The sequence below is a fragment of the Eulemur rufifrons genome, chromosome 27 (genome assembly GCF_041146395.1).
Source record: "Eulemur rufifrons isolate Redbay chromosome 27, OSU_ERuf_1, whole genome shotgun sequence".
Taxonomy (NCBI): Eukaryota; Metazoa; Chordata; class Mammalia; order Primates; family Lemuridae; genus Eulemur; species Eulemur rufifrons.
The window spans coordinates 27,985,331-28,004,203 of NC_091009.1; the positions used below are offsets into that span (position 1 = coordinate 27,985,331).

An 18,873-nucleotide genomic window follows, 5' to 3' on the forward strand; every position below is an offset into this window, starting at 1 on the left:
AGGACCTTGTAATCTAACGGGAAAAACAAAACCCACACATAAAATATTTAGCTCACAAAAAGAAGCCTTAAGCTGTGTAACTCACATATCACGAAAGCTTACCATTCAGCTTTCGTCTTATGCTTCTCCACATGCCTTCGACTACACGTTGAATAACCTGCTGTTCCTGAAAATGCCAGATTCTCCCTTGCCTGCCTGCCATTTCACTCTGTTCCCTCTAACTAGAATAATTTCCAATTCTTTTAGGCATATACTTAGGAGTGAAATTGCTCGTTGATATGGTAATTCTATGTTTAAATTTTTGAGGAAAACCAAACTGTTTCCTACAGCATCTGCACCATTTTACATTCCTGCTGGCAAACATACAAGGGTTCCAATTTCTCCACACTCTCACCAACACTTGTTATTTTCTATTTTTTGCTTTCTTTTTTATGGCCAACCTAGTGGATGTGAAATGATACTCCACTGTGGTTTTGATTTGCAATTCCCTACTGACTAACATAAATAACTTTACATACCTTTTTCCAATCCACTGACCCCATTTTTCACCTGTTATATTACAACTTACCTCATAGAGTAATTATTAGGATTCAGTGAGGTCACATACAAACCCACAGTCACATTCAATCAAAGCACCTCCATGTCTTTGAAGACTTCCTCGGCTTTCCCAACGTGCAGTGTTTCCTCCTATGAGGAAGGTATGTTTTTGTTAAAGCTCCCCAGGAGGTTCTAATATGCAGCCAAGATTGAGGATCACCAGACTGGGGCAATGTTCCCCCATCTGGTGGGATCATGGGAGCCACCTGGGATACTTATGTAAAAGGGTGGATTTCCTGGCTCAACACCAGACCTTTGGAAACAGAATTTCCAGGAAAGAAGCCTGAAAATCCACATTTTAAAAGAAGTGTGCACCGGTGATTCCTATGACCAGGCCAGTTTAGGAAACCCTAGGCTAAAGGATAGTCATAGGGTAGTTTGAAACAAGATAATCTGGTTTGCAAGATACAGTCTCTTGGCATCCTGGCTCTTATAAGGTAAAGTTTACTCGTCTTTGGCTTGTGACCCACTGCAGGGATGCTGCCCTGATTAGGTCCCCACCTGCATCCACGTGGGAGACTCCATCTTTAACTCTTTCCAGTCAGGCATGCCCTCACACTGTGAAGTCTAAAATTCAACGTGAGGCCCAGAGAGAGCTCTTCCTCCTTGGTGAAACCGTAACAGTCCTACTGTGTGCAGGGAATGTTCCAGATGCTATATTATTGCAAATTCTCTCATCATCTCTGAGAAAGGGAATCATGTCTCCAACTTATAGAAATGGCCCAAGGTCACACACCTAATGTATGGCTGAGTATGGACTCAAATCCATGTGATCACAAAGCTTTGGCACATTCTACTCTGCAGCTCTGCCCCTCAAAGATTACTTCTCTATCGCCAGTTATAGTTCACCAGACTACATTGCTTGCCATTAAGGCTTCCTTCCCAACTATTAGTAATTTCAGAACTGCAGCTCCAAAATACCTGGAATCATCCTGCCTAGAGGAAGCCCAAGGTGGGTGTCCAGTGGGCTTTTGGAAAGGGGAGCTAGCTCAGTTATAGAGAAGCAAAAGGGATGGTGACAGCTCTGAGCACAGGTGGCCACACTTCCCTATCCCACCCCCATCACTACATCCTCCTAGAACTGAATGAAGCCGGAAGGGGATGTCACCTCAGCTCTGGGCAGCAGGAAAGAAGTTGACCTCTGGGAGGGAGATAGCAGGGGAGGGGTTACAGCAAGGGGAAAAATGGGAGGGGGCACCCTCCCCCAACAGAACAAAAGACAGAAAAGTTTCCAGCCATGTCAGGCGAGTCTCGTGACTATGCCACGCTAATTAGCGAGTCCAGCATCTACGAGGCTCTGGAATCTTATGACACTTGAAGATGAGTATCCAGGTAGTCCATGGAGAAGCCATTGGTAGACAGCAGCTGTTCCTGAAGGAAGGCCATGGGGCTCAGAGGACCTCAGGATAGAGGCTCTATAAACCATATATTAGGACAAGTGCCAAGCAAGATCGAAGAAGGCTGCCCGTGCCCCATAGAGGCTCTTCCCTCATAGGCTCCTCCAAAGGCCCCGGTAGTGATTAACCACTCTCCTTTCCCGAAACCCTCTGTTCCCCTTCCCCATAAACTCATATTCTAAGTGAAAACACTGCTTGCTACACAAATGCCATTTCATGGCAAGGCATCCGGCCTCTCTCCAAATAGACTGATGCCCCAAGCTCATCCTATATAGAAATTTTTGGAGCTACGACCACACTGCCTTCTGGAGGACCTGGGGAAGAGATGCTGTGAGTCTGTTACAGTGTTGTGAGGGGGGATCTCTGTCTCCCACAGTAATGGCAATCAGTCTGAGACCCCTGACCAGACAGTCTCCACTACCGCTGAAGGAGGAGAAGGAGAGCATTCTGGCGAGAAAGACAGCAAGAGAAAGGCGCTAGAGGATGCAACAGCCTCTAAAAAGACTTCATGGAGAAGAGGCTGGCAATGACTTAATGGTCTTCCATATTCAGGATGAACATTACAGCCCATGAAATATGAGTATAAAAGAGTTCCCCAATGGGGAATAGGAACAAGACCCTGCAACCAAAGACTCAGGGGACCTCCTTTGGAGAGAGAAACATGTCCCCAAGTACAGAAAAGTTCTTTCAGCTAATGATCTTTGACAGTAGGCATGTCTTGAGGCAAGAAGAGGGCCCACATGACCTTTGGAGGTTCTTGTCATACAAAGGACCACCTGATGCTCAGAGACCCTCACTCTCTTCTTGACACCCCCACTGAGTCTCCACTTCTGGAGTATCTGGCTGGCTTGCTACCTGCTTCTAGTTCCTGTCTTTTCATCTGTGACCTCTGCTCCCTACATCTGTGCTCCTCGATTCACAGACTGTAGGTATTTCTGCTCCTTCAGTAGAGAAGGGCTGGGATGTTTTCCCCTTCCGAAGGTCACAACTGGCTGGGCTGGAAGGAAATCTTACCCCAGGCCCTCTTGGTGTTTGACTCTAGGGATCAGTACAACATAGCGCAAACTACCCAGATGAGTCTCTTCCATCTCATTCAGTATTCATTTAACATATTTATTGGGTACCTACTATGTGCTAGGAGCTGGGGATACACTACCGACCAAAAGAGATAGAGAAATTATAGTCTTGTCCCAGTGGTCCTGACATTTCAGAAGATCCTAAAACCAAGGACTTCTGTACTTACATACTCATAGAAATATTTGTAATCCTTATAATCAACAAAGGACTCATATCTGAAATATATAAAGAACTACAAAGCAATAAGATAGAAAGCCTAATAGAAAATGGACACAATACTTGAACAGATATCCCAATGGCAAATAAATGTATGGAAAGATGGTCAATCTCATTGGTTATCGGGGTGAAACAAATTTAAACTACAATACCACTATACCCACCAGAAGGGCTAAAATTTTTTAATCTTTTTAGATTGACAATACTAACTGTTGATGAGAATGCAGAGCAACTGGAATTCTAAGACACTGCTAGCAGTAGTGTAAATTAACATAAGCACATTGGAAAATTGTTTACTAGCATTGTCAAAAGCTAAATATATGCCTACCCTATGTCCCAGTAATTCTGTTCTTAGGCGTACATCCAATAGACATATAAACATAAGTGTACTAAAGGACATGAACAAAAATGTTACAGCAACCTTGTTCATAATAACCCCAAACTGGGAGCAACCCGAATGTCCATCAACAGAAGAGCAGATAAATTGTGGTATTAAATGGCATAATGTACAACAATGAAAATGAATGAGCTACTGCTACCATAATTCTACACAATGTTATAGGTGAGTTTCACAAACAAACAGACACAAAGTAATATCTACTGAATGGTTCCATTTATATAAAGTTCAAAAGTAGGTAAAACTATAGCGTTAGATAAGGGGTTACCTTGGGGAAGAAAGGTGGGGTAGTGATTAGAAGGGGATAGAAGGAGGGCTTCTGGGGTGCCAATAATGATCTCATTCTTTAACTGGACAGTGGTTACGCAGGTATATTCACTATGTCATAATGTGTTGACCTATAAGGTTTTATGCACCTTCCCAAATGTGTAGTATACTTCAGTAAAAAAAAAAAAATACCCACAAGAGAACAGAACTGTTTTCAGATGGGTAAAATAATGGAAGGTGGGAAGGGAATGAATAGGAGAGAGATCAGAATTTTGTACATAGGTAGCTGAGCCGCAGCAAGATTAAATGGGGTCAGAGCGGGGAAGGAACGGTTGGTTGAGTGGATCAGGGCAGAAGTTGTCTGCAGCCCCTGACTGAAGTGTCTCCAGATACATCAAGCCCTAATTCCCTGCCCAACCCTACGCCCCCTATTCACAAACCTGATCTTTCTGAATGAGGCCTAGTGTTTCCCAGTCTAGCAGCTACCTCTGTTTCCAAACAGAGAAACCCAGTATTTAAAGTCAAAATTGGAGTTTGAGATACTTCAATTTACTCTGTTAGGTCCTGTGAGTCCGCAGGCACCTGATGCAAATGCCCCAGCAGCTGAGCTGGAATAATTCTAGTGGTACTAGATACTAGATACTATTCCTAGAATGTTCTAGGGAATAGGAGGTGCGAGGGGATGGGTTGTGTACGTGTGTTTGTCATCCCTGTCCAAAGAAATGACCTACTCAGGTTGCTGTAATGTGCTGTTGTGTGTATGTGCCGAAAACTTCATACCCAGCACTGTGTTCTTCTCTCCCCAGGCACATCTCTGCCCCAAACCCTTCAGGGGTCTGCAGTCATGCTTGAATGCCCCCTGAGCCACTTTCCGGGAGGAAAAGGGCAGGAAGGAACAACTGGTCACAGGTTCAACCGACAAGAGAGGAAAACCTGGGGGTGGGGGTTCCTTTATGGGGAAGGTCACACCCCCCTGCACAAAAACATCCCGAAGAGACCTGGTACTGAGTTTGCGTTAGAGAGGTGGAGATACCCCAGGGAGGAAGTGGCAAAAGGCTAGCAATGGGAACACCTCTCTTTGATTCCATAAGGTGCGTCAGGGAAAGTTGGATTTCGTTTAGCTTGGGATAGAGACATCTCTCCCCACGCTGCCACCAGGCTCTGTAGGTCAAAGGAAGCGAGGGTCCCCTCCGCCCCAACCTCAGGTGATGCACGTGAGACCCCAGCCGTGAGTCTGACCTCTTTTCCCTCCCGCCCGGCCATCCCCACCCCTTTCAAGGCCGGGACTTTATTAAGGCGGGATCCGTCAGGGCTGAGCCATTTGCTTAGAGGAACGCGGCATCGGGTGGAAGCGCGAGGTGACAGGCCAGCGGGATAGGCGCCGTATCCAAGAACAAGGTAGGAACGGTTCCGTCTGGGTACTGAGCGCGGGGAAGGGGCGCGCGGATGGCTGCTCGAGCCCGCGGACTCAGAGCCGGCTGGCTCTACACACACAGGGACGCTTGCCGGGCTCCTCCAAGGCCTGAGGCTCCGAGGCCGCAATCAAGAGGCCGGAGTGGACGCGCACCCGCGCTCACGCCCTTCAAAGGCCCCGGGAGCGCCGGCGCGGCGGAGCGGGCCCGAGGGCGGCGGCCCTGCGCAGCGAGCGCGGGCGGATGGGCGCTGGGACCCGCGCTCGCGCGGCGCAGAGCCGGCTCCAGTTCCCGTCACTCCTCGCCCTGCGTTTCCCCGGCGCCCCGCCTCCGGGCACGAAGCGAAGGAAAGGGGCCGGGCCGGGGCTGACGCCGCCCCCTCCCTAGGTCCTGATTGGCTGCCGCAGTTGTCTATCCGAAAATCTATTTTTGATGGAGGAGGGGGTGCCACCCAGTCTGCCCCAGATCACGTTTGCCACCAGTAGCCAACCAGTCGGGCCCAAGTCCGCGGGCAAGAAGCGATTGGGGGCGAGTGAGCTCGGCCCCCTGGTTCCCCGTCCGGGTCCCCCCAGTCCGGGTCACCCCCGCCCGGCCCGAGGCGGTATATCCTGCCCTCCCCGGCCACCTCCCCCCTCGTGGAAGCTGAGCGGCGGCCTCGCTGTAACGCAGAGGCGAAATGTAGCGAGTCGGGTGTCGCGGCTGTACGCTAGCCTTGGCTGGGGGTGTAGGGGGGGCACGCCGGGGGCCAAGGAGGACTGCTGAGGAGGAGTGATGAGAAGAGGGGGTACCCTGCAGCCCCCGAGACCACGGGCCCCTGCTGCCACTCGCCAGGCGCCCCCCTTCCTCCCAAGCGAGGGGCAGGTCAGTCCTGTTGGGTCTGGGGGGGGTGGGTGGCGGAGGGCGGGAGTCCTGGCGCGCAGCGCATTTGCTGAGTCTGAGCGGTGGAGAGACGCGAGGAGGCCACCCAGCTACTTCTCCCCTCCCTGGGTTGGGGTTACTAAAACGGATCTTTTTTGTCCCCAACTGGGAGGAGGAGATAGGGCGTCCTGGTTCACTTTTTGCTTCTTTCATCCCAGGGCCTAAGGCCCGTCTGGGGAGTGCGTGAGGGACTGGATTCCCTTCCTGTGAGCCCCCTTTCAGGTTAAGCGGCCTGCCGGGAAGACAGGAGGGAGGTGGGGGTGTCACATTTTAGTGGACTCAGAAACTTTTCTGGCACAGGGGTGGAGGACTCAGAGGTTTCCTCCTGCATCTCTGCTGAGAGTCTTTGAAAGAACCACAGTGCTGTGTTTAAGGAGACTGGAAAAGGGAGTCCTGGTGGGTGACTGAGTGGCTAGAGAGGGAACAGTTCCCGTGGGCCAGCGACTGGGGTTTGATCCAGCCTTTCCCAAACTGGAGCTAATTGTGTGTGTTTGGAATACTTAAGGACCTGTTCTTCTTACCTGGGGAAACTCTGCTTAAATTTATTTTTTACTTGTAAGAGCTGTTCTGGTGAAATGGACTTCCATTAGGAATTAGGAAACCTGGGGATTCCTTAGGCAAAGAAAGGTGGAGCTATTACAACTAAAGAGATCCATCTGGGAACAAGTGCACGTTGGCATATGGCGCTTCGGTTTTGGTTTCTTGGAGGGTTTTTTATTGTTACTTTTTGTTTTTTGTTTTTAAGAATTCTACTATATCCAACTCTCAGTAACCCTGGGGAACAGGAGGAGCCTAGGGAACTGAAATGTGTGGGTGATAACCAATAGTTTATCTTCTGTCCCTTCAAACTGAGATAATTGCCTTGTCCTATCTGACAAGCTCACAGGGCCAAGAACGGGGCAGAGAAGTAGAGACAGAGGCCTGGATCTGAGTCAGAGTCAGCGTCTGAGCTTTTTGTAACACTGTTGACTCTCAAGGGCAGGAGTGGGTAGGCCTCTGGCTCTTGGCCTTGGTCTGGCAGGCTTGCCCCTCTACCCAGGGAGTCCTCCTAGTTTTGTTTTGTTTTTGTTTTTTTTTTCTCAGAGGCTAAGTGTTTGGAGGTCTGGGGGCCTCCACTCAGTGATCAGGTTCTTCTGTTTATTTGCCTTACGTGGCTGTCTTGCTGTGGCTGTCTTGTGACGATAAACAATTACCTTCTACAGTGGGGTGGGTGGCTGTGTGGCAGGGAGTTTGCAACTGAATTTATAACTGATCCCTCTGAGAGACCACACTTAAATAATCCTGGGCTCTTAGTGGACATTCAAGAAGGGATCTCCCTGAGGACATCTCTACCCACCTCAGGTTGCTGAGAAAACAGTGCCAAGGTCTCCTACCCAGCATCTTCCCAGTCCCAGTCTGGTCATGTCTCATTGCTGCAGACCATGGTCGTGATCCCTGTGGGTGAGAGGTTGCTGGCTGGGAGGATGGTGAGGGTCCCAACCTGCTGGACCTCCAGATGTAGCAGTGTAGGATTGAGTAATTTTACTGGAAAAAGGGAAGCAACTAAAAAACTCTCTACGTAACAAACTCCTAACTGCCTTAGGGGAGAATTTTCCTGGTATGAGCTGTCCTTTGCTGTATCATAACGTTCTCTTTTTTCTTTTCTTTCTTCTTCCCACATAAGGTGTTCCACGCAGAGTCTCGTGACTTTAAGGACCAGGGATTTGGGGAGGTACAAGGTCTGCTCAGGAAGGGAGGAAATCTCTGGAAGAGAGGGGAAAGGCCGCAGACACTGCCCTGGGACCAGCAGAGCCTGAGGAGCTGCGGGAAGCTGGAGGAGCCCAGCAAAAGGAGCAGGAGGGAGCCACAGCCCCAGGCTGAGGCCGAGTTCTGAAAGATTTGAACTCAAGCTACTTTTGACGAAAGAGGGGCCTCTCCAGAGGGCACCCCAGACTTTGGTTGGGCTCTTCTACTCTGGATGCCCCCTGCTCTGAGGAGCCTGCTGCTGAGAACCAAAGAAGATAAGAGGCCAGACACGTTTCCCCAAGCACAGAGCTGGTCGGTTGGAGTCAGGCATCTGCACCCCTAGTGGCTGGCTGCTGAGTCTGGTGAGGAGTTTCTTGTTTCCCTCCAGCTTGCGGCTTCAGTGCTTGATGGGGCTGCCTGTTGGTAGATCAGTTTTTGCAGTGCCTGGTAGGAGCGGAGAGCCGTGGGAAGAGGTCCCGCGGCACCCAAGCCTGGGTTCACCCCAAGACTAAGTTCTTTCCCAAGTTAGAGAGGGAGAGAGAAAGCAGAAAAAAAAGAGAGGAAAGTTCTCCCTTCCCCTCCTCCCTGCCTGTCATGTCCTCTAAGTCGGAGCCGAAGGACGTCCACCAGCTGAACGGGACTGGCCCTGCTGCGTCTCCTTGCTCTTCCGATGGCCCCGGGCGAGAGCCCTTGGCCGGGACCTCAGAGTTCCTGGGGCCTGATGGGGCTGGGGTAGAGGTGGCGATTGAGTCTCGGGCCAACGCCAAGGGGGTTCGGGAGGAGGACGCCCTGCTGGAGAACGGGAGCCAGAGCAACGAAAGTGACGACGTCAGCACAGACCGTGGCCCCGCACCACCCTCCCCGCTCAAGGAGACCTCCTTCTCCATCGGGCTGCAAGTGCTGTTTCCCTTCCTCCTGGCAGGCTTTGGGACTGTGGCTGCTGGCATGGTGCTGGACATCGTGCAGGTAGGACCTGAGTAGGGCAGCTCTTGACTGTGAGCCCAGGGCCACCTGTGCCTCCTGGGAAACTGCGACTGTTAGAACTTCCTCTCCACCTCCCTGCTAGAAGCAGCTGCTGCTTCCTAGAATACTGTTTCCCTTTGGGTCATGTCCTCGGTTTCTTCTTGGTCTGGTTACTTTCTACAGAAACCTTGAGGAAGCCGAGTAGCCCCGGGGAGGTAGTAAGGGCAGTGTTGCTTAACAGAAACAGAGTTGGTTCCAGAACTCAGGCTTGGAAGAGGAGAGATGGAGCAGGGTTGTTGCTTGCCATTCTTCCTGGGTATTCCTACCAAGCCCAGCTCAGTAAGAGACATTTAAATGGGTCTCTTCTTTATGCCTTTTTTCCCTTCACTTGGGGTTTCAAGGATACCCATAGTAGAAAGCTCGGTTTCAAGCCTCTCCTCCATCCCCCTGCTGGGCAGGAATTTGTTCAGCTGCCCGGAGGGTCTCATATTAACTGGGAAGGCTCTTAAAGGCATTTTGTGTTGCTTATCTTCTTGTAACCTTGGCACAGGCTCCTTGCAGAATAGGGGTGGGCACATGCTATTTGATGCATGATTTGGGAAGTTGGCGTAACAAAACCTAAAGTGCTAATTATGTGCCGTAAATGGGGACAAAATGTAACCAGGTCTAGACAGAACTGTCTCTTCTCTTTGCTCCTCACCTGTCTTTCATGAACCTGCCCTGGGCAAAGAGGGCTCTTTATTTTTTTATTGTATTTGTTTATTCGTTTTTTTTTTTGTTTTTTTTTTGTGGAAATGGGGTCTCGATATGTTGCTTGGGCTGGTCTCCAACTCTTGGGCTCAAGCAATCCTCCTGCCTTGGCCTCCCAAAGTGCTGGAAGTACAGATGTGAGCCACCTCACCCTGCCAAAGATGGTTCTTTATGAGGCTACTGGGTAGAATGAAGGATAAGAGTGAGCAGGACCTGGAAGATAAGAGCCAGGGACATGCTATGTTAGCTCATTGTGAGTAGGGCTTATGCAGAGCCTCCAGGTCCAAGAGATGAAGTTTTGTTTCTAGGTAAATTTCTTTTTTTTTTTTTTTTTTTTGAGACAGAGTCTCACTCTGTTGCCCAGGCTAGAGTGAGTGCCGTGGCATCAGTCTAGCTCACAGCAACCTCAAACTCCTGGGCTTAAGCGATCCTACTGCCTCAGCCTCCCGAGTAGCTGGGACTACAGGCATGCGCCACCATGCCTGGCTAATTTTTTGTATATATATATTTTAGTTGTCCATATAATTTCTTTCTATTTTTAGTAGAGACGGGGTCTCACTCTTGCTCAGGCTGGTCTAAGTAAATTTCTTGAAGCACAGTATGGCACACAGAGCTTTTTGAAGGTGCTGAGTTTATCTAAGTTGATCAGCAGTGCATATCAAATTCCTGCTGAGTGCTGGCTTCTGTCCTAGGTACTCAGAGAAATACCAAGGCAGGAGGAGATCTGGCCTTTGCCCTTTTGGACCCGCCCCCCCCCCCCCCCCCAGTGTTCTCTGACCATGATATCTCCCAGAAGGACATGAAGCTCAGCATCACTTTCCCTACGTCAAGCCAACCCTACAAACCGTGCGTGTAGTGATGTAGAGTCCTGCTGGTAGGTCTCACTACGCTCATGTCCCAAGGGACCAAATGTTGGTGGTTCTCAGTGGTTGCTTCTATAGTGTCCACCTGGAGCACTTTGACTTGAGCCCTTCAGGAGAACCTTCGGTTGCTAATGAGAATGATATCTGTGTCACGCCAAAGTGCCTTGCACTGCCTGCCCTCCCCCCAAAGCTGTTACCTTGAAGATTGTTCCTACGTGGAGGTTAGGAAGCCAGCCCAGAGCTTTGGGTTCCTCCCCCTAGTGGCTGCCCCTCCCTCTAGGGCAGTGAGTGGGGGAGGGGGAGGAGGAGAAATGAGACAGGTAGCTGTTTCCTTGCCTCTTCTATGCCTTTCCTGTGGCCTTGGTTCATTCTTAAAGTTTTTGAGTTCTGGTTTGGTACCTACCAAGGGTTGCCAAACCAAGATCCACTGGTGAATTGGGAGAAAGTTGTCTTATTTTCTAGATAATAATGTAGTGGGGAAGCATTTTGGAGGCCATTCTGTAGGCCTATGAGATAGGAACCCTAATTGTCTCCATTTCGTAGGTAGGGAACCTATGGCTTAGAGAAATTAGGTAACTTGTCCCTGTTCATGTGACCCCAGAGGCTGTACCACTTACCTCTGTGGCCTTCACTATGGCCCTGGTTCACCAGTTGGTTAAAGACTCTGAGAAGAGCCTACTCTCTTTGTCTTCCCCTGGAGAGCAGGGTGGACTGGAATCTGGAATAATTGCAGTTATCTTCTGATGTAAGCAAGAACAACAGTTCTTTTTTTTTGTTTGTTTGTTTTGAGACAGAGTCTCACTCTGTTGGTTGCCCGGGCTAGAGTGCCATGGCATCAGCTTAGCCCACAGCAACCTCAAACTCCTGGGCCCAAGCAATCTTCCTGCCTCGGCCTCCCAAGTAGCTGGGCCTATAGGCGTGCCCTACCACTCCCAGCTAATTTTTTCTATTGTTAGTAGAGACGGGTCTCGCTCAGGCTGGTCTCGAACTCCTAACCTCAAGCAATCCTCCTGCCTCAGCCTCCCAGAGTGCTGGAATTATAGGCATGAGCCACCATGCCCGGCCAAGAACAAAAGTTCTTGGGGTAGGAAGGCACCCCCCCACCGCACACACACATACCCGTACCCATCCCACACACTCAGATTCCAGAGCTGAAAAAGCCCTCTGATGTCTTGCCCCACCCCCACCCCATACCCAGGAGCCCGGGATACGGAGCGGCCTAGGTGGGGAAGCCTTGCCGCTGCCCTTGCTGTCACACCTAGGGCATCTAGGCTCAGCCCACAGCTGGGGTCCAGTTGGTGTGGATGACAATGGCTGGTTTGTCCTTGGCCTCCTCCCCCAGCCTCCCTGCTGCAGCTGGGCCGGAGCAGGCCCTGCTGATGGCTGTGGTGAGATCGCAGGAGGAGGTGAGTGCAGAAGGACAGGGAGAGTCTTACTGCACATCCACAGGAGGGAGGAGGGTGCCTGACGGTCTCAGATGCAGGAAGAGCAGGACAATGTCTAAGGATTCACACCTGTATTCCCCCTTCACAAGCTAAGATGGCCTTCAGTGAGACAGAGTCTGGAAGTGCCTGTCACACTGGGCCATCTGGAGGAGTTGGCTGGAGTGTGTCCCCCAGTGTCTCAGAACAACTGAGCAGAAGTCTGTGGGCTGGGTTCAGCTGTCCTCTGGGTCCAGGGCCCCCATCTTTCCCCACTGCTACAGAAGACCCAGTCTCTCCCTGAAAGGCCCATTTCTCTTATCTGTCCTCCGCTCCATTCAACGAGCACGGCAGCCGCGGCAGTGGAATAAGGGGCTGGCATATAAGCCAAAACTAGAAGGACAAATGGGCCGTGACCGGCTCCATCTTCCCCCACCGTGGCAAAAGTTCCTGCGGCATTTGGGCCCAGTGTTGGCTTCTGAAGGGGGCTGGGATATGGGAGCCTCTTCGCTGCAGATGCTTGTGCCGCTCCCCCCAGTTTGGCCCTGGGCTGCCAGGGGATGTCTCACTCCCTTTTTCTGCAAGCCCTTGTGCGGGCTGGGGCTATGCTGGGCGGTGGTGCACCGGTCTCCACTGGAATCCCCAGCTAGGTTAAGACACGTGGGACTCTCGGGTCCTGATTTTAACTTTCTACTCACTTGCGAAGGATCTTGAGTAAAATAGACACCTCCTCTCCCCCCCAAATATATCCTCCTCTGGCTTCTCTGCCCCATGTATGGGGGAGTCTGTTACAACTACTAGGAAAGTGGGTAGCAAGCGTGGCCTTGGGGAAGTGGCGTGGGAAGGAAGCATTCCTCCCATGGCTGGTCCGCTCCCATGGCCACTGGCGTTCCTGGGCAGGACACTTGGATCTGGTCTCACTTGGCCACCCCGTCTGCTTTTCCTATCTCTGCGCCTTGCTTACTGTCAGTGCCCGTTTGCTGTTCTCTTTATTTGTACAGCCTTGTACTCCCAGGTGTTGCCCTGAGGCCCTCCTGCTTCGACACCTAGAAGATGCCTCTGGGGAAAGCCGCAGACAGATGAAGGCTGGGGTTCCTGTAATCTGATCTGACCCAGTGCTCACCCTGAAAGGACAGCTTCAGCCCAGTTTTCGAGGTTCCTCCCATAGCCTCGTGCCTAGAGCTTGTATCTGGGAATTTAAATCTTAATGTCTTGATGCCATCTCCTGCTGGCTCTGACTTTCTTCCCCGCTGCTACCCTCCTGGAACAGAAGGCAGGCGGGGTCGGTGGATGAGGCTGGAGGAGGTGAGGGATGCAAGAGGCAGGTTGGAAGGACAAGGAAGAGGTCCCAGCAGGGCCACTGAGATTCAAGACTTAGGGCGATTGCTCTGAATCAGGATTAGAGTGTGGGAGAAGTGGTCTCATCCTTCACCCCCAGAAATTGGGGACCAGTGAGCCCCTGCCCCAAGGATAGGGAAAGAAGGGGAAGAGAGGCTGCATTTCTGAGAAGCAGTGAGAATCTGTAGCTATTTCCCCACCCCTGAGCAGGGCAGCGTTTCCTGGACGTTGCCCATTTTCACCCCCCGCAGAGCAGGAAGGCGTGGGTGGCAGCTTGGCTGGCGGCTTGGCTGACGGGTTTGACTTCAGGGCAGATACTCCCAGCCTGGATGAACAGGATGGGCCTGAATTAGGCCAGAGAAGGAAGAAGAGCTACTCACTGCCTTCTCCTGCCACGTCCTACCCACCCCTAACCCCAGGGCCGCCCCAATTCCTAGGCTGGGTCCACGTCACCGGCCTCCAGCATCTATCCCCAGGGTCCTGTGCGTGCCCGTGTGTCAGAGGCTCCCCTGTCTGAGCTGCATCCTTAAGAGGGTTTTGTGGGTGAAGAAAGTATGTGCGTAGGAAGTGGCTGCTCTGATTCAGGTGCCAGCTCAGGGCTTTGCTGGGCTGGGGGTCAGGTAGAGTGAGGTTCCAGGCTGTGTTCTGTGAGGGCTGGAAGACTTTTGCATGGGGACTGTTACTGTGACTGCTCCTTCTCCTTGCCTGTCTGTCTCTCATCCCTTTGCTTCTAAAACCCCATACTTTCCAGGTCCTCCTGTAGTTAAAAGGGGAGGGTGAGCATGTGTTGGGAGGTGGAGGAATTGGGGGGCATGGTGGTAGCCGGAGGAATTTAGCTGAGGTTTATACATTTTTTGTCTTACGTAATAATAAAGACCAGCAATACTTCTTCCAAACAATTCAGGAAATATTTACTTGCATACGCTTGGAGTATTTCCTTCCAGGCCTTTTCACTCTACCAGTGCATACACATTACGTACACCTCCCTGCAGAACTCGGATTTTCATGGAGCTGGAAGCAGGATGGGGTGGCTGTTTTGGGGTAAAGATGGGATACGAGGCTGTGCTCTGAGAGGAGCTTCGAAAGCCCACAGGTGGAGAAGAGGGGAATTCTTCCCGTCCCTGGAGCTGCTTGTCCAGTTTGGGAGGAGGCAAGAGGCAAAGCAGCACGAGGCGGGACTGCAGGGAACTGGCGCCAGGAGGATGCACCAGTGTGTCCAAGCAGTCCCTGTGTTCCTCCGGTGCAGATGGGACTCCCTGGGGGTGACAAGGGATTCACATCCCTTCGGTGGCAGTGGTGTTTGGAAGGGGCTGGCTCTTTCTGTGGCTCCCTGAAAGCTCCACACCTGTGGTTCAGATGGGGTGTGTCCCCTCCCCTCCATCAGTCCTCGCAGAGGAGCTCCCCTAAAGAGAGTCTTAGGTCCTGGCCAGGCCAGGAGCTCAGACAAGTGTGTGCTCTGGCCCCAGTGAAACAAGCCCCTCCCAGGTCCCGTTAGGTGCCCTGCTCCCCGGACACACAAAGAGAACTCCGACAGGGAAAGAGAGGCCCTTGTCATACAGGCGCCCGGTGTCCAGCCTCCTCTGGTGCCAGCCCCCTCTTCTAGCCACGCTCATCTTTTTTAAATTGTGGTAGAAAAACATACAACATAAAATTTACTGCCTTAACTGTTGGTAAGTGTGCTGTTCAGTAGTGCTAAGTGTATTCACGTTGTTGTGTGACAGATCTCCGGGACTTTTCGTCTTCCCTGAGCTGAAACTCTGTGCCCATTAAACTCTTTCCCCCTCCCCCAGCCTCTCGTAACCACCGTTCTACTTCCTATCTCTATGACTTTGACCACTTCAGATACCTCATGTAAGTGGAATCACATAGTGTTTGTCTTGGTGACCGGATTAGTTAGTATAATGTCCTCAAGGACATGTTCATCCGTGTTGTGGCATGTGACAGGATTTCCTTCCTTTTTAAAGCTGGGTAGTATTCCATTGCTTGTATTTGCCAGGTCTTGTTTATTCATCCAATAGACATGTATTCTGTAGCACTATACATGGCATACAAATACAGCTTCCAGAGCCCGCTTTCCATTCTTTTGGATCAAAATCCAGAAGTGATATTGCCAGATCACGTGGTAGTACTATTTTTAATTTTTTGAGGAATTGCCATACTATTTTTCATAGCAGTTACACCATTTTACAATCTCACCAGTGGTGCCCAAGGCTTCCCATCTCCACGTCCTTGCCAACACTTATTATTTTCTGGGTTGTTTTTTTTTTTCTTTGATAGTAGCCTTCCTAATGGGTAGGAGGTGATACCTCACTGGTATTGGTGGTTTTGATTTGCAACCTTGCTCATCTTTAACAACAGAGTGTCAGTGCTGGAATCACCTTTAGAAACCATTTGATCTGGCCCCTGAATTGAACGTTTTACAGTCAGGAGCTTGAGGCCCTTGTATCTTGTCTAAGGTCTGCAGCTGGTCTACACCAGGAGGCATGTTGGGGAGATAGCGTGAGCCCCTCCCTGTGGTCTCTTATAGGAGACATAGGCTTTCAGTGCAGTGCAGGTGCCCGTCACAGCACTGTGCCTCCCGCCCAAGACACCCAGAGCAGCCTGCTTACCTCTGCCTGGCCACCCGCCCCCTCCTGCCTCTCCCAACCTGGGGGCTTTTTTTTTTTTTTTTTTGGCTGGTCAAGTGAAGCAGTAGGAGTGGAGAAGGAACAAAGCTATCTATAACTGGTTGTGATCAATTAGTTGTAAACACCACTGCACTCAGACCAACCTGGAGGCTTTTCATTCTTAAAACAAATAAAGGAAACCACATTGCCCGTCAGGCCAGGGAGACTAAATCCCAGCCTTTTTTTTTTGCAGAGCCTCCGGTTCAGTTGCAACTAAAGGAGTTTTCAAATAGCCAATCCCAGCTCCTACGTGTTTTCAAACACTTAGCACTAACTAGTATGATGCTGTCTGAACCTGAGTTTCCTCACTTACAAAATGAGAATAAAAAGAGCTCCTATCTCATTGGGTTGTTGAGATGGGTAAATGAGGAAATCCGTGTAGAGCACTTAGCCTAGCACATAGTTAGTACTTAATAGATGGTGACCGAGGAAACTGGTAGGAGAGCCAGGGCCGATTGTCTGGACACGAGAACCCATGTCTCCTGGCTCCCAGTGCTGGGCTCTTCCTACCGGGTTCCACTTGCTTCTGTTAGCTGAGACTGGGGGAGGGTGTGTAGGGTGCGGGAGTGCAAGGGGAAGCCAGCATTCTGAGGTTTGGGGGCCACCTTCTCAATTCCGAGCCTGTTCAGGAGAATTGCTGTGGCCCAAGGCCCTTGGAGATGGAAACCAAACAAACTCTCTAATCTCAGCCCAGCCCCGGCCCCGTGGAGCCCAGCGCTCCACAGCTGAGACAACACCACCCAAGGCTGAGGCCACAGAGCAACTGGACTAAAGGCAAAGGGGCCGGGGATTGTGATTTGAGAGGGGGGATTGCAAAGGAGTTCTGGGGTATAAGGCAGCCTGGGGCAGCTCAGCTGTGTGGGTTCCCCCCGCCCTCCCCACCGGCTCCAGGAAAGCAGGCAGAGGAAGTAGAGCCGGGCTAGGGGTCTCCTGACTGGCAGAGACCCTCTCTGTCTCCCCTGGTCCAGGTGGCAGGAAGGGGGGCTGCATTGTTTGGAGAACTGTGGGCTCGGTTTGGTTCCAGGGTTCTTGGAGGAAAGGTGGCGGGCGTGCTCACTCCCTGCTGACTCCATTTCCTCTTCAAGCCCCTGATCCCAGACTCTCTCTTGAACCTCAGTGCCAGCCCTTTGGGGCACTGAAATTCCTGGGTTCTGTTTTCACCTTGTAGCACTGGGAAGTCTTCCAGAAGGTGACAGAGGTCTTTATCCTGGTGCCTGCGCTGCTGGGGCTCAAGGGGAACCTGGAAATGACCCTGGCATCGAGGCTGTCTACCGCAGTGAGTGTCCTGGCTAGGAGGAGGGGGACACACAGCCGGAGACTGGGCAGTCGCTACCGGCCCTGCTCCACTGCCCAGGCCTGGAGCGTGGTGGGCTGGGGTGGGAAGCGGGGCCTGACTGGGCAGGTGTAGGGAGATCCCTGGCTGGGTGTCCTGCGCCTGCCCAAAGTGGTTCCCTGCCCAAAGTGGTTCCCAGGCTTGGTTTCTGGATGTCCCAGCCGTCCCTGGACTCCTGCCCCACCCCCTGCTTCACAACCCGCCTCGTGACTGTTTGTGCAGCTTTGACAGGCGGGCATCATGCTGGTTCCTCCAGCCGCACAGATGGGGGCCTCCTCTGATCTCCAGCCCTACTCTGCAGCTGGGCGGGAGCAGAGCCAGGCCCTCCCAGCCCCCTCCCGTTCCATTCCCGTCCCTGTCCCTGTGGCCCTGGCCATGGCCGCTTGCTCTTCTTTAAGGTGGTAGACAGGGAGGGGCTGCTCGTCACTCCCGCCTCCCACCTCCCGTTAGATCAGCCATGATGAGTCAGGGACTGAACCAGATACAGCAGCCTGGATGGGAGGCAGTAAAACTCAGGAGGCAAAGGATGTCCCTGCATGGCCAAGAGTCTGGAGAAGGTGGGGGAGAGAAGTGGCAGCCAGCTTAACCCACCCCAACTTGGCCCACCCTACCCCTGGCCCATGCCACCCACTCCTTCCCAGACACTCTTACAACCTCGTGTATGCGCCAGCAGCTGACCTTCCCTTCCCTGGGATAGCAAGCTGGCTTCAGAGTTAGGGATTGAGTCATGCTGACCCATGCGGGAAAGGGCTGCCCAGATAAGCAGGGCAGAGGATGGAATCTGCTTCTGCTCAGCGGGCGTCCCGAGAGGAGGAGAGAAGAGGGGGCTGCCTTGGGAGCCCCCTCGCACTCCCACCCAGCTGCAGGAGCTCAGTTTTGGCTCCTTCCCTCTCAGCCCAGCACCCCTGATCATACTTCACTTCTCCAGGACTTTCACGTCCTGGTCCCAGAGTCTTGGGCCACATGTACTGCTTACTGATCCAGGCAGGGGCCTAACGGAGGGAGCTACAGGCCTTTTCCAGCCTGGAGCTGCAGCCCCTTGCCCTCCCTCTCCCAGGCCAACATCGGACACATGGACACACCCAAGGAGCTCTGGCGGATGATCACGGGGAACATGGCCCTCATCCAGGTAAGAAGGCAGGCACCGGAGAGGGTGGGCTAAGCATCCCCCTTAGTCAGGAATCTCTGAAAGGCTTAGGTCAGCCCCAGCTGGCTCCTGAGTGAATCCCCAGCAGCCTGCTGAGTTGGACTCTCCCAAGGTAGCTCTAGGAGGTAACCAGGTCACCCAGGAAAACAGCCACCATGGGGAGGGGCCCAGCATCGCCCATGTCAGTTCTCAGTTCCTGGTGGCACAGGGGCCTTTGAGTCCCCACAGATCCCAGCAATACAAGCAGACTCAGGAGTGCTGAAATGTCCTGTGCCACTGCTGTCCCACCTGCCCATGAGGCCACTCAGTTTCCAGACACAGGGAATCTTCCCTCTTGAGCCCCAGGCCTTGACTCTGGACTGGAGTCTCCGGCCCTGTTGCTCCCT

The 18,873-nt window shown here is 52.0% G+C and overlaps 1 protein-coding gene across 2 annotated transcripts in view; it reads left to right on the top strand.

Moving 5' to 3' along the window:
• Window positions 1-5: 5 nt before the first annotated feature.
• Window positions 6-18,873, top strand: part of SLC41A1 (solute carrier family 41 member 1) — a 28,598-nt gene continuing 9,730 nt past the window's right edge. Inside the window, exons 1-4 of one of the 2 annotated variants that reach the window (XM_069459391.1) lie at window positions 6-5,349; window positions 7,945-8,972; window positions 17,176-17,283; window positions 18,398-18,469. In XM_069459391.1, coding sequence (XP_069315492.1) covers window positions 8,601-8,972; window positions 17,176-17,283; window positions 18,398-18,469 — 552 coding nt within the window. In that variant the 5' untranslated portion in view covers window positions 6-5,349; window positions 7,945-8,600. The other variant, XM_069459392.1, reaches the window with a different exon arrangement.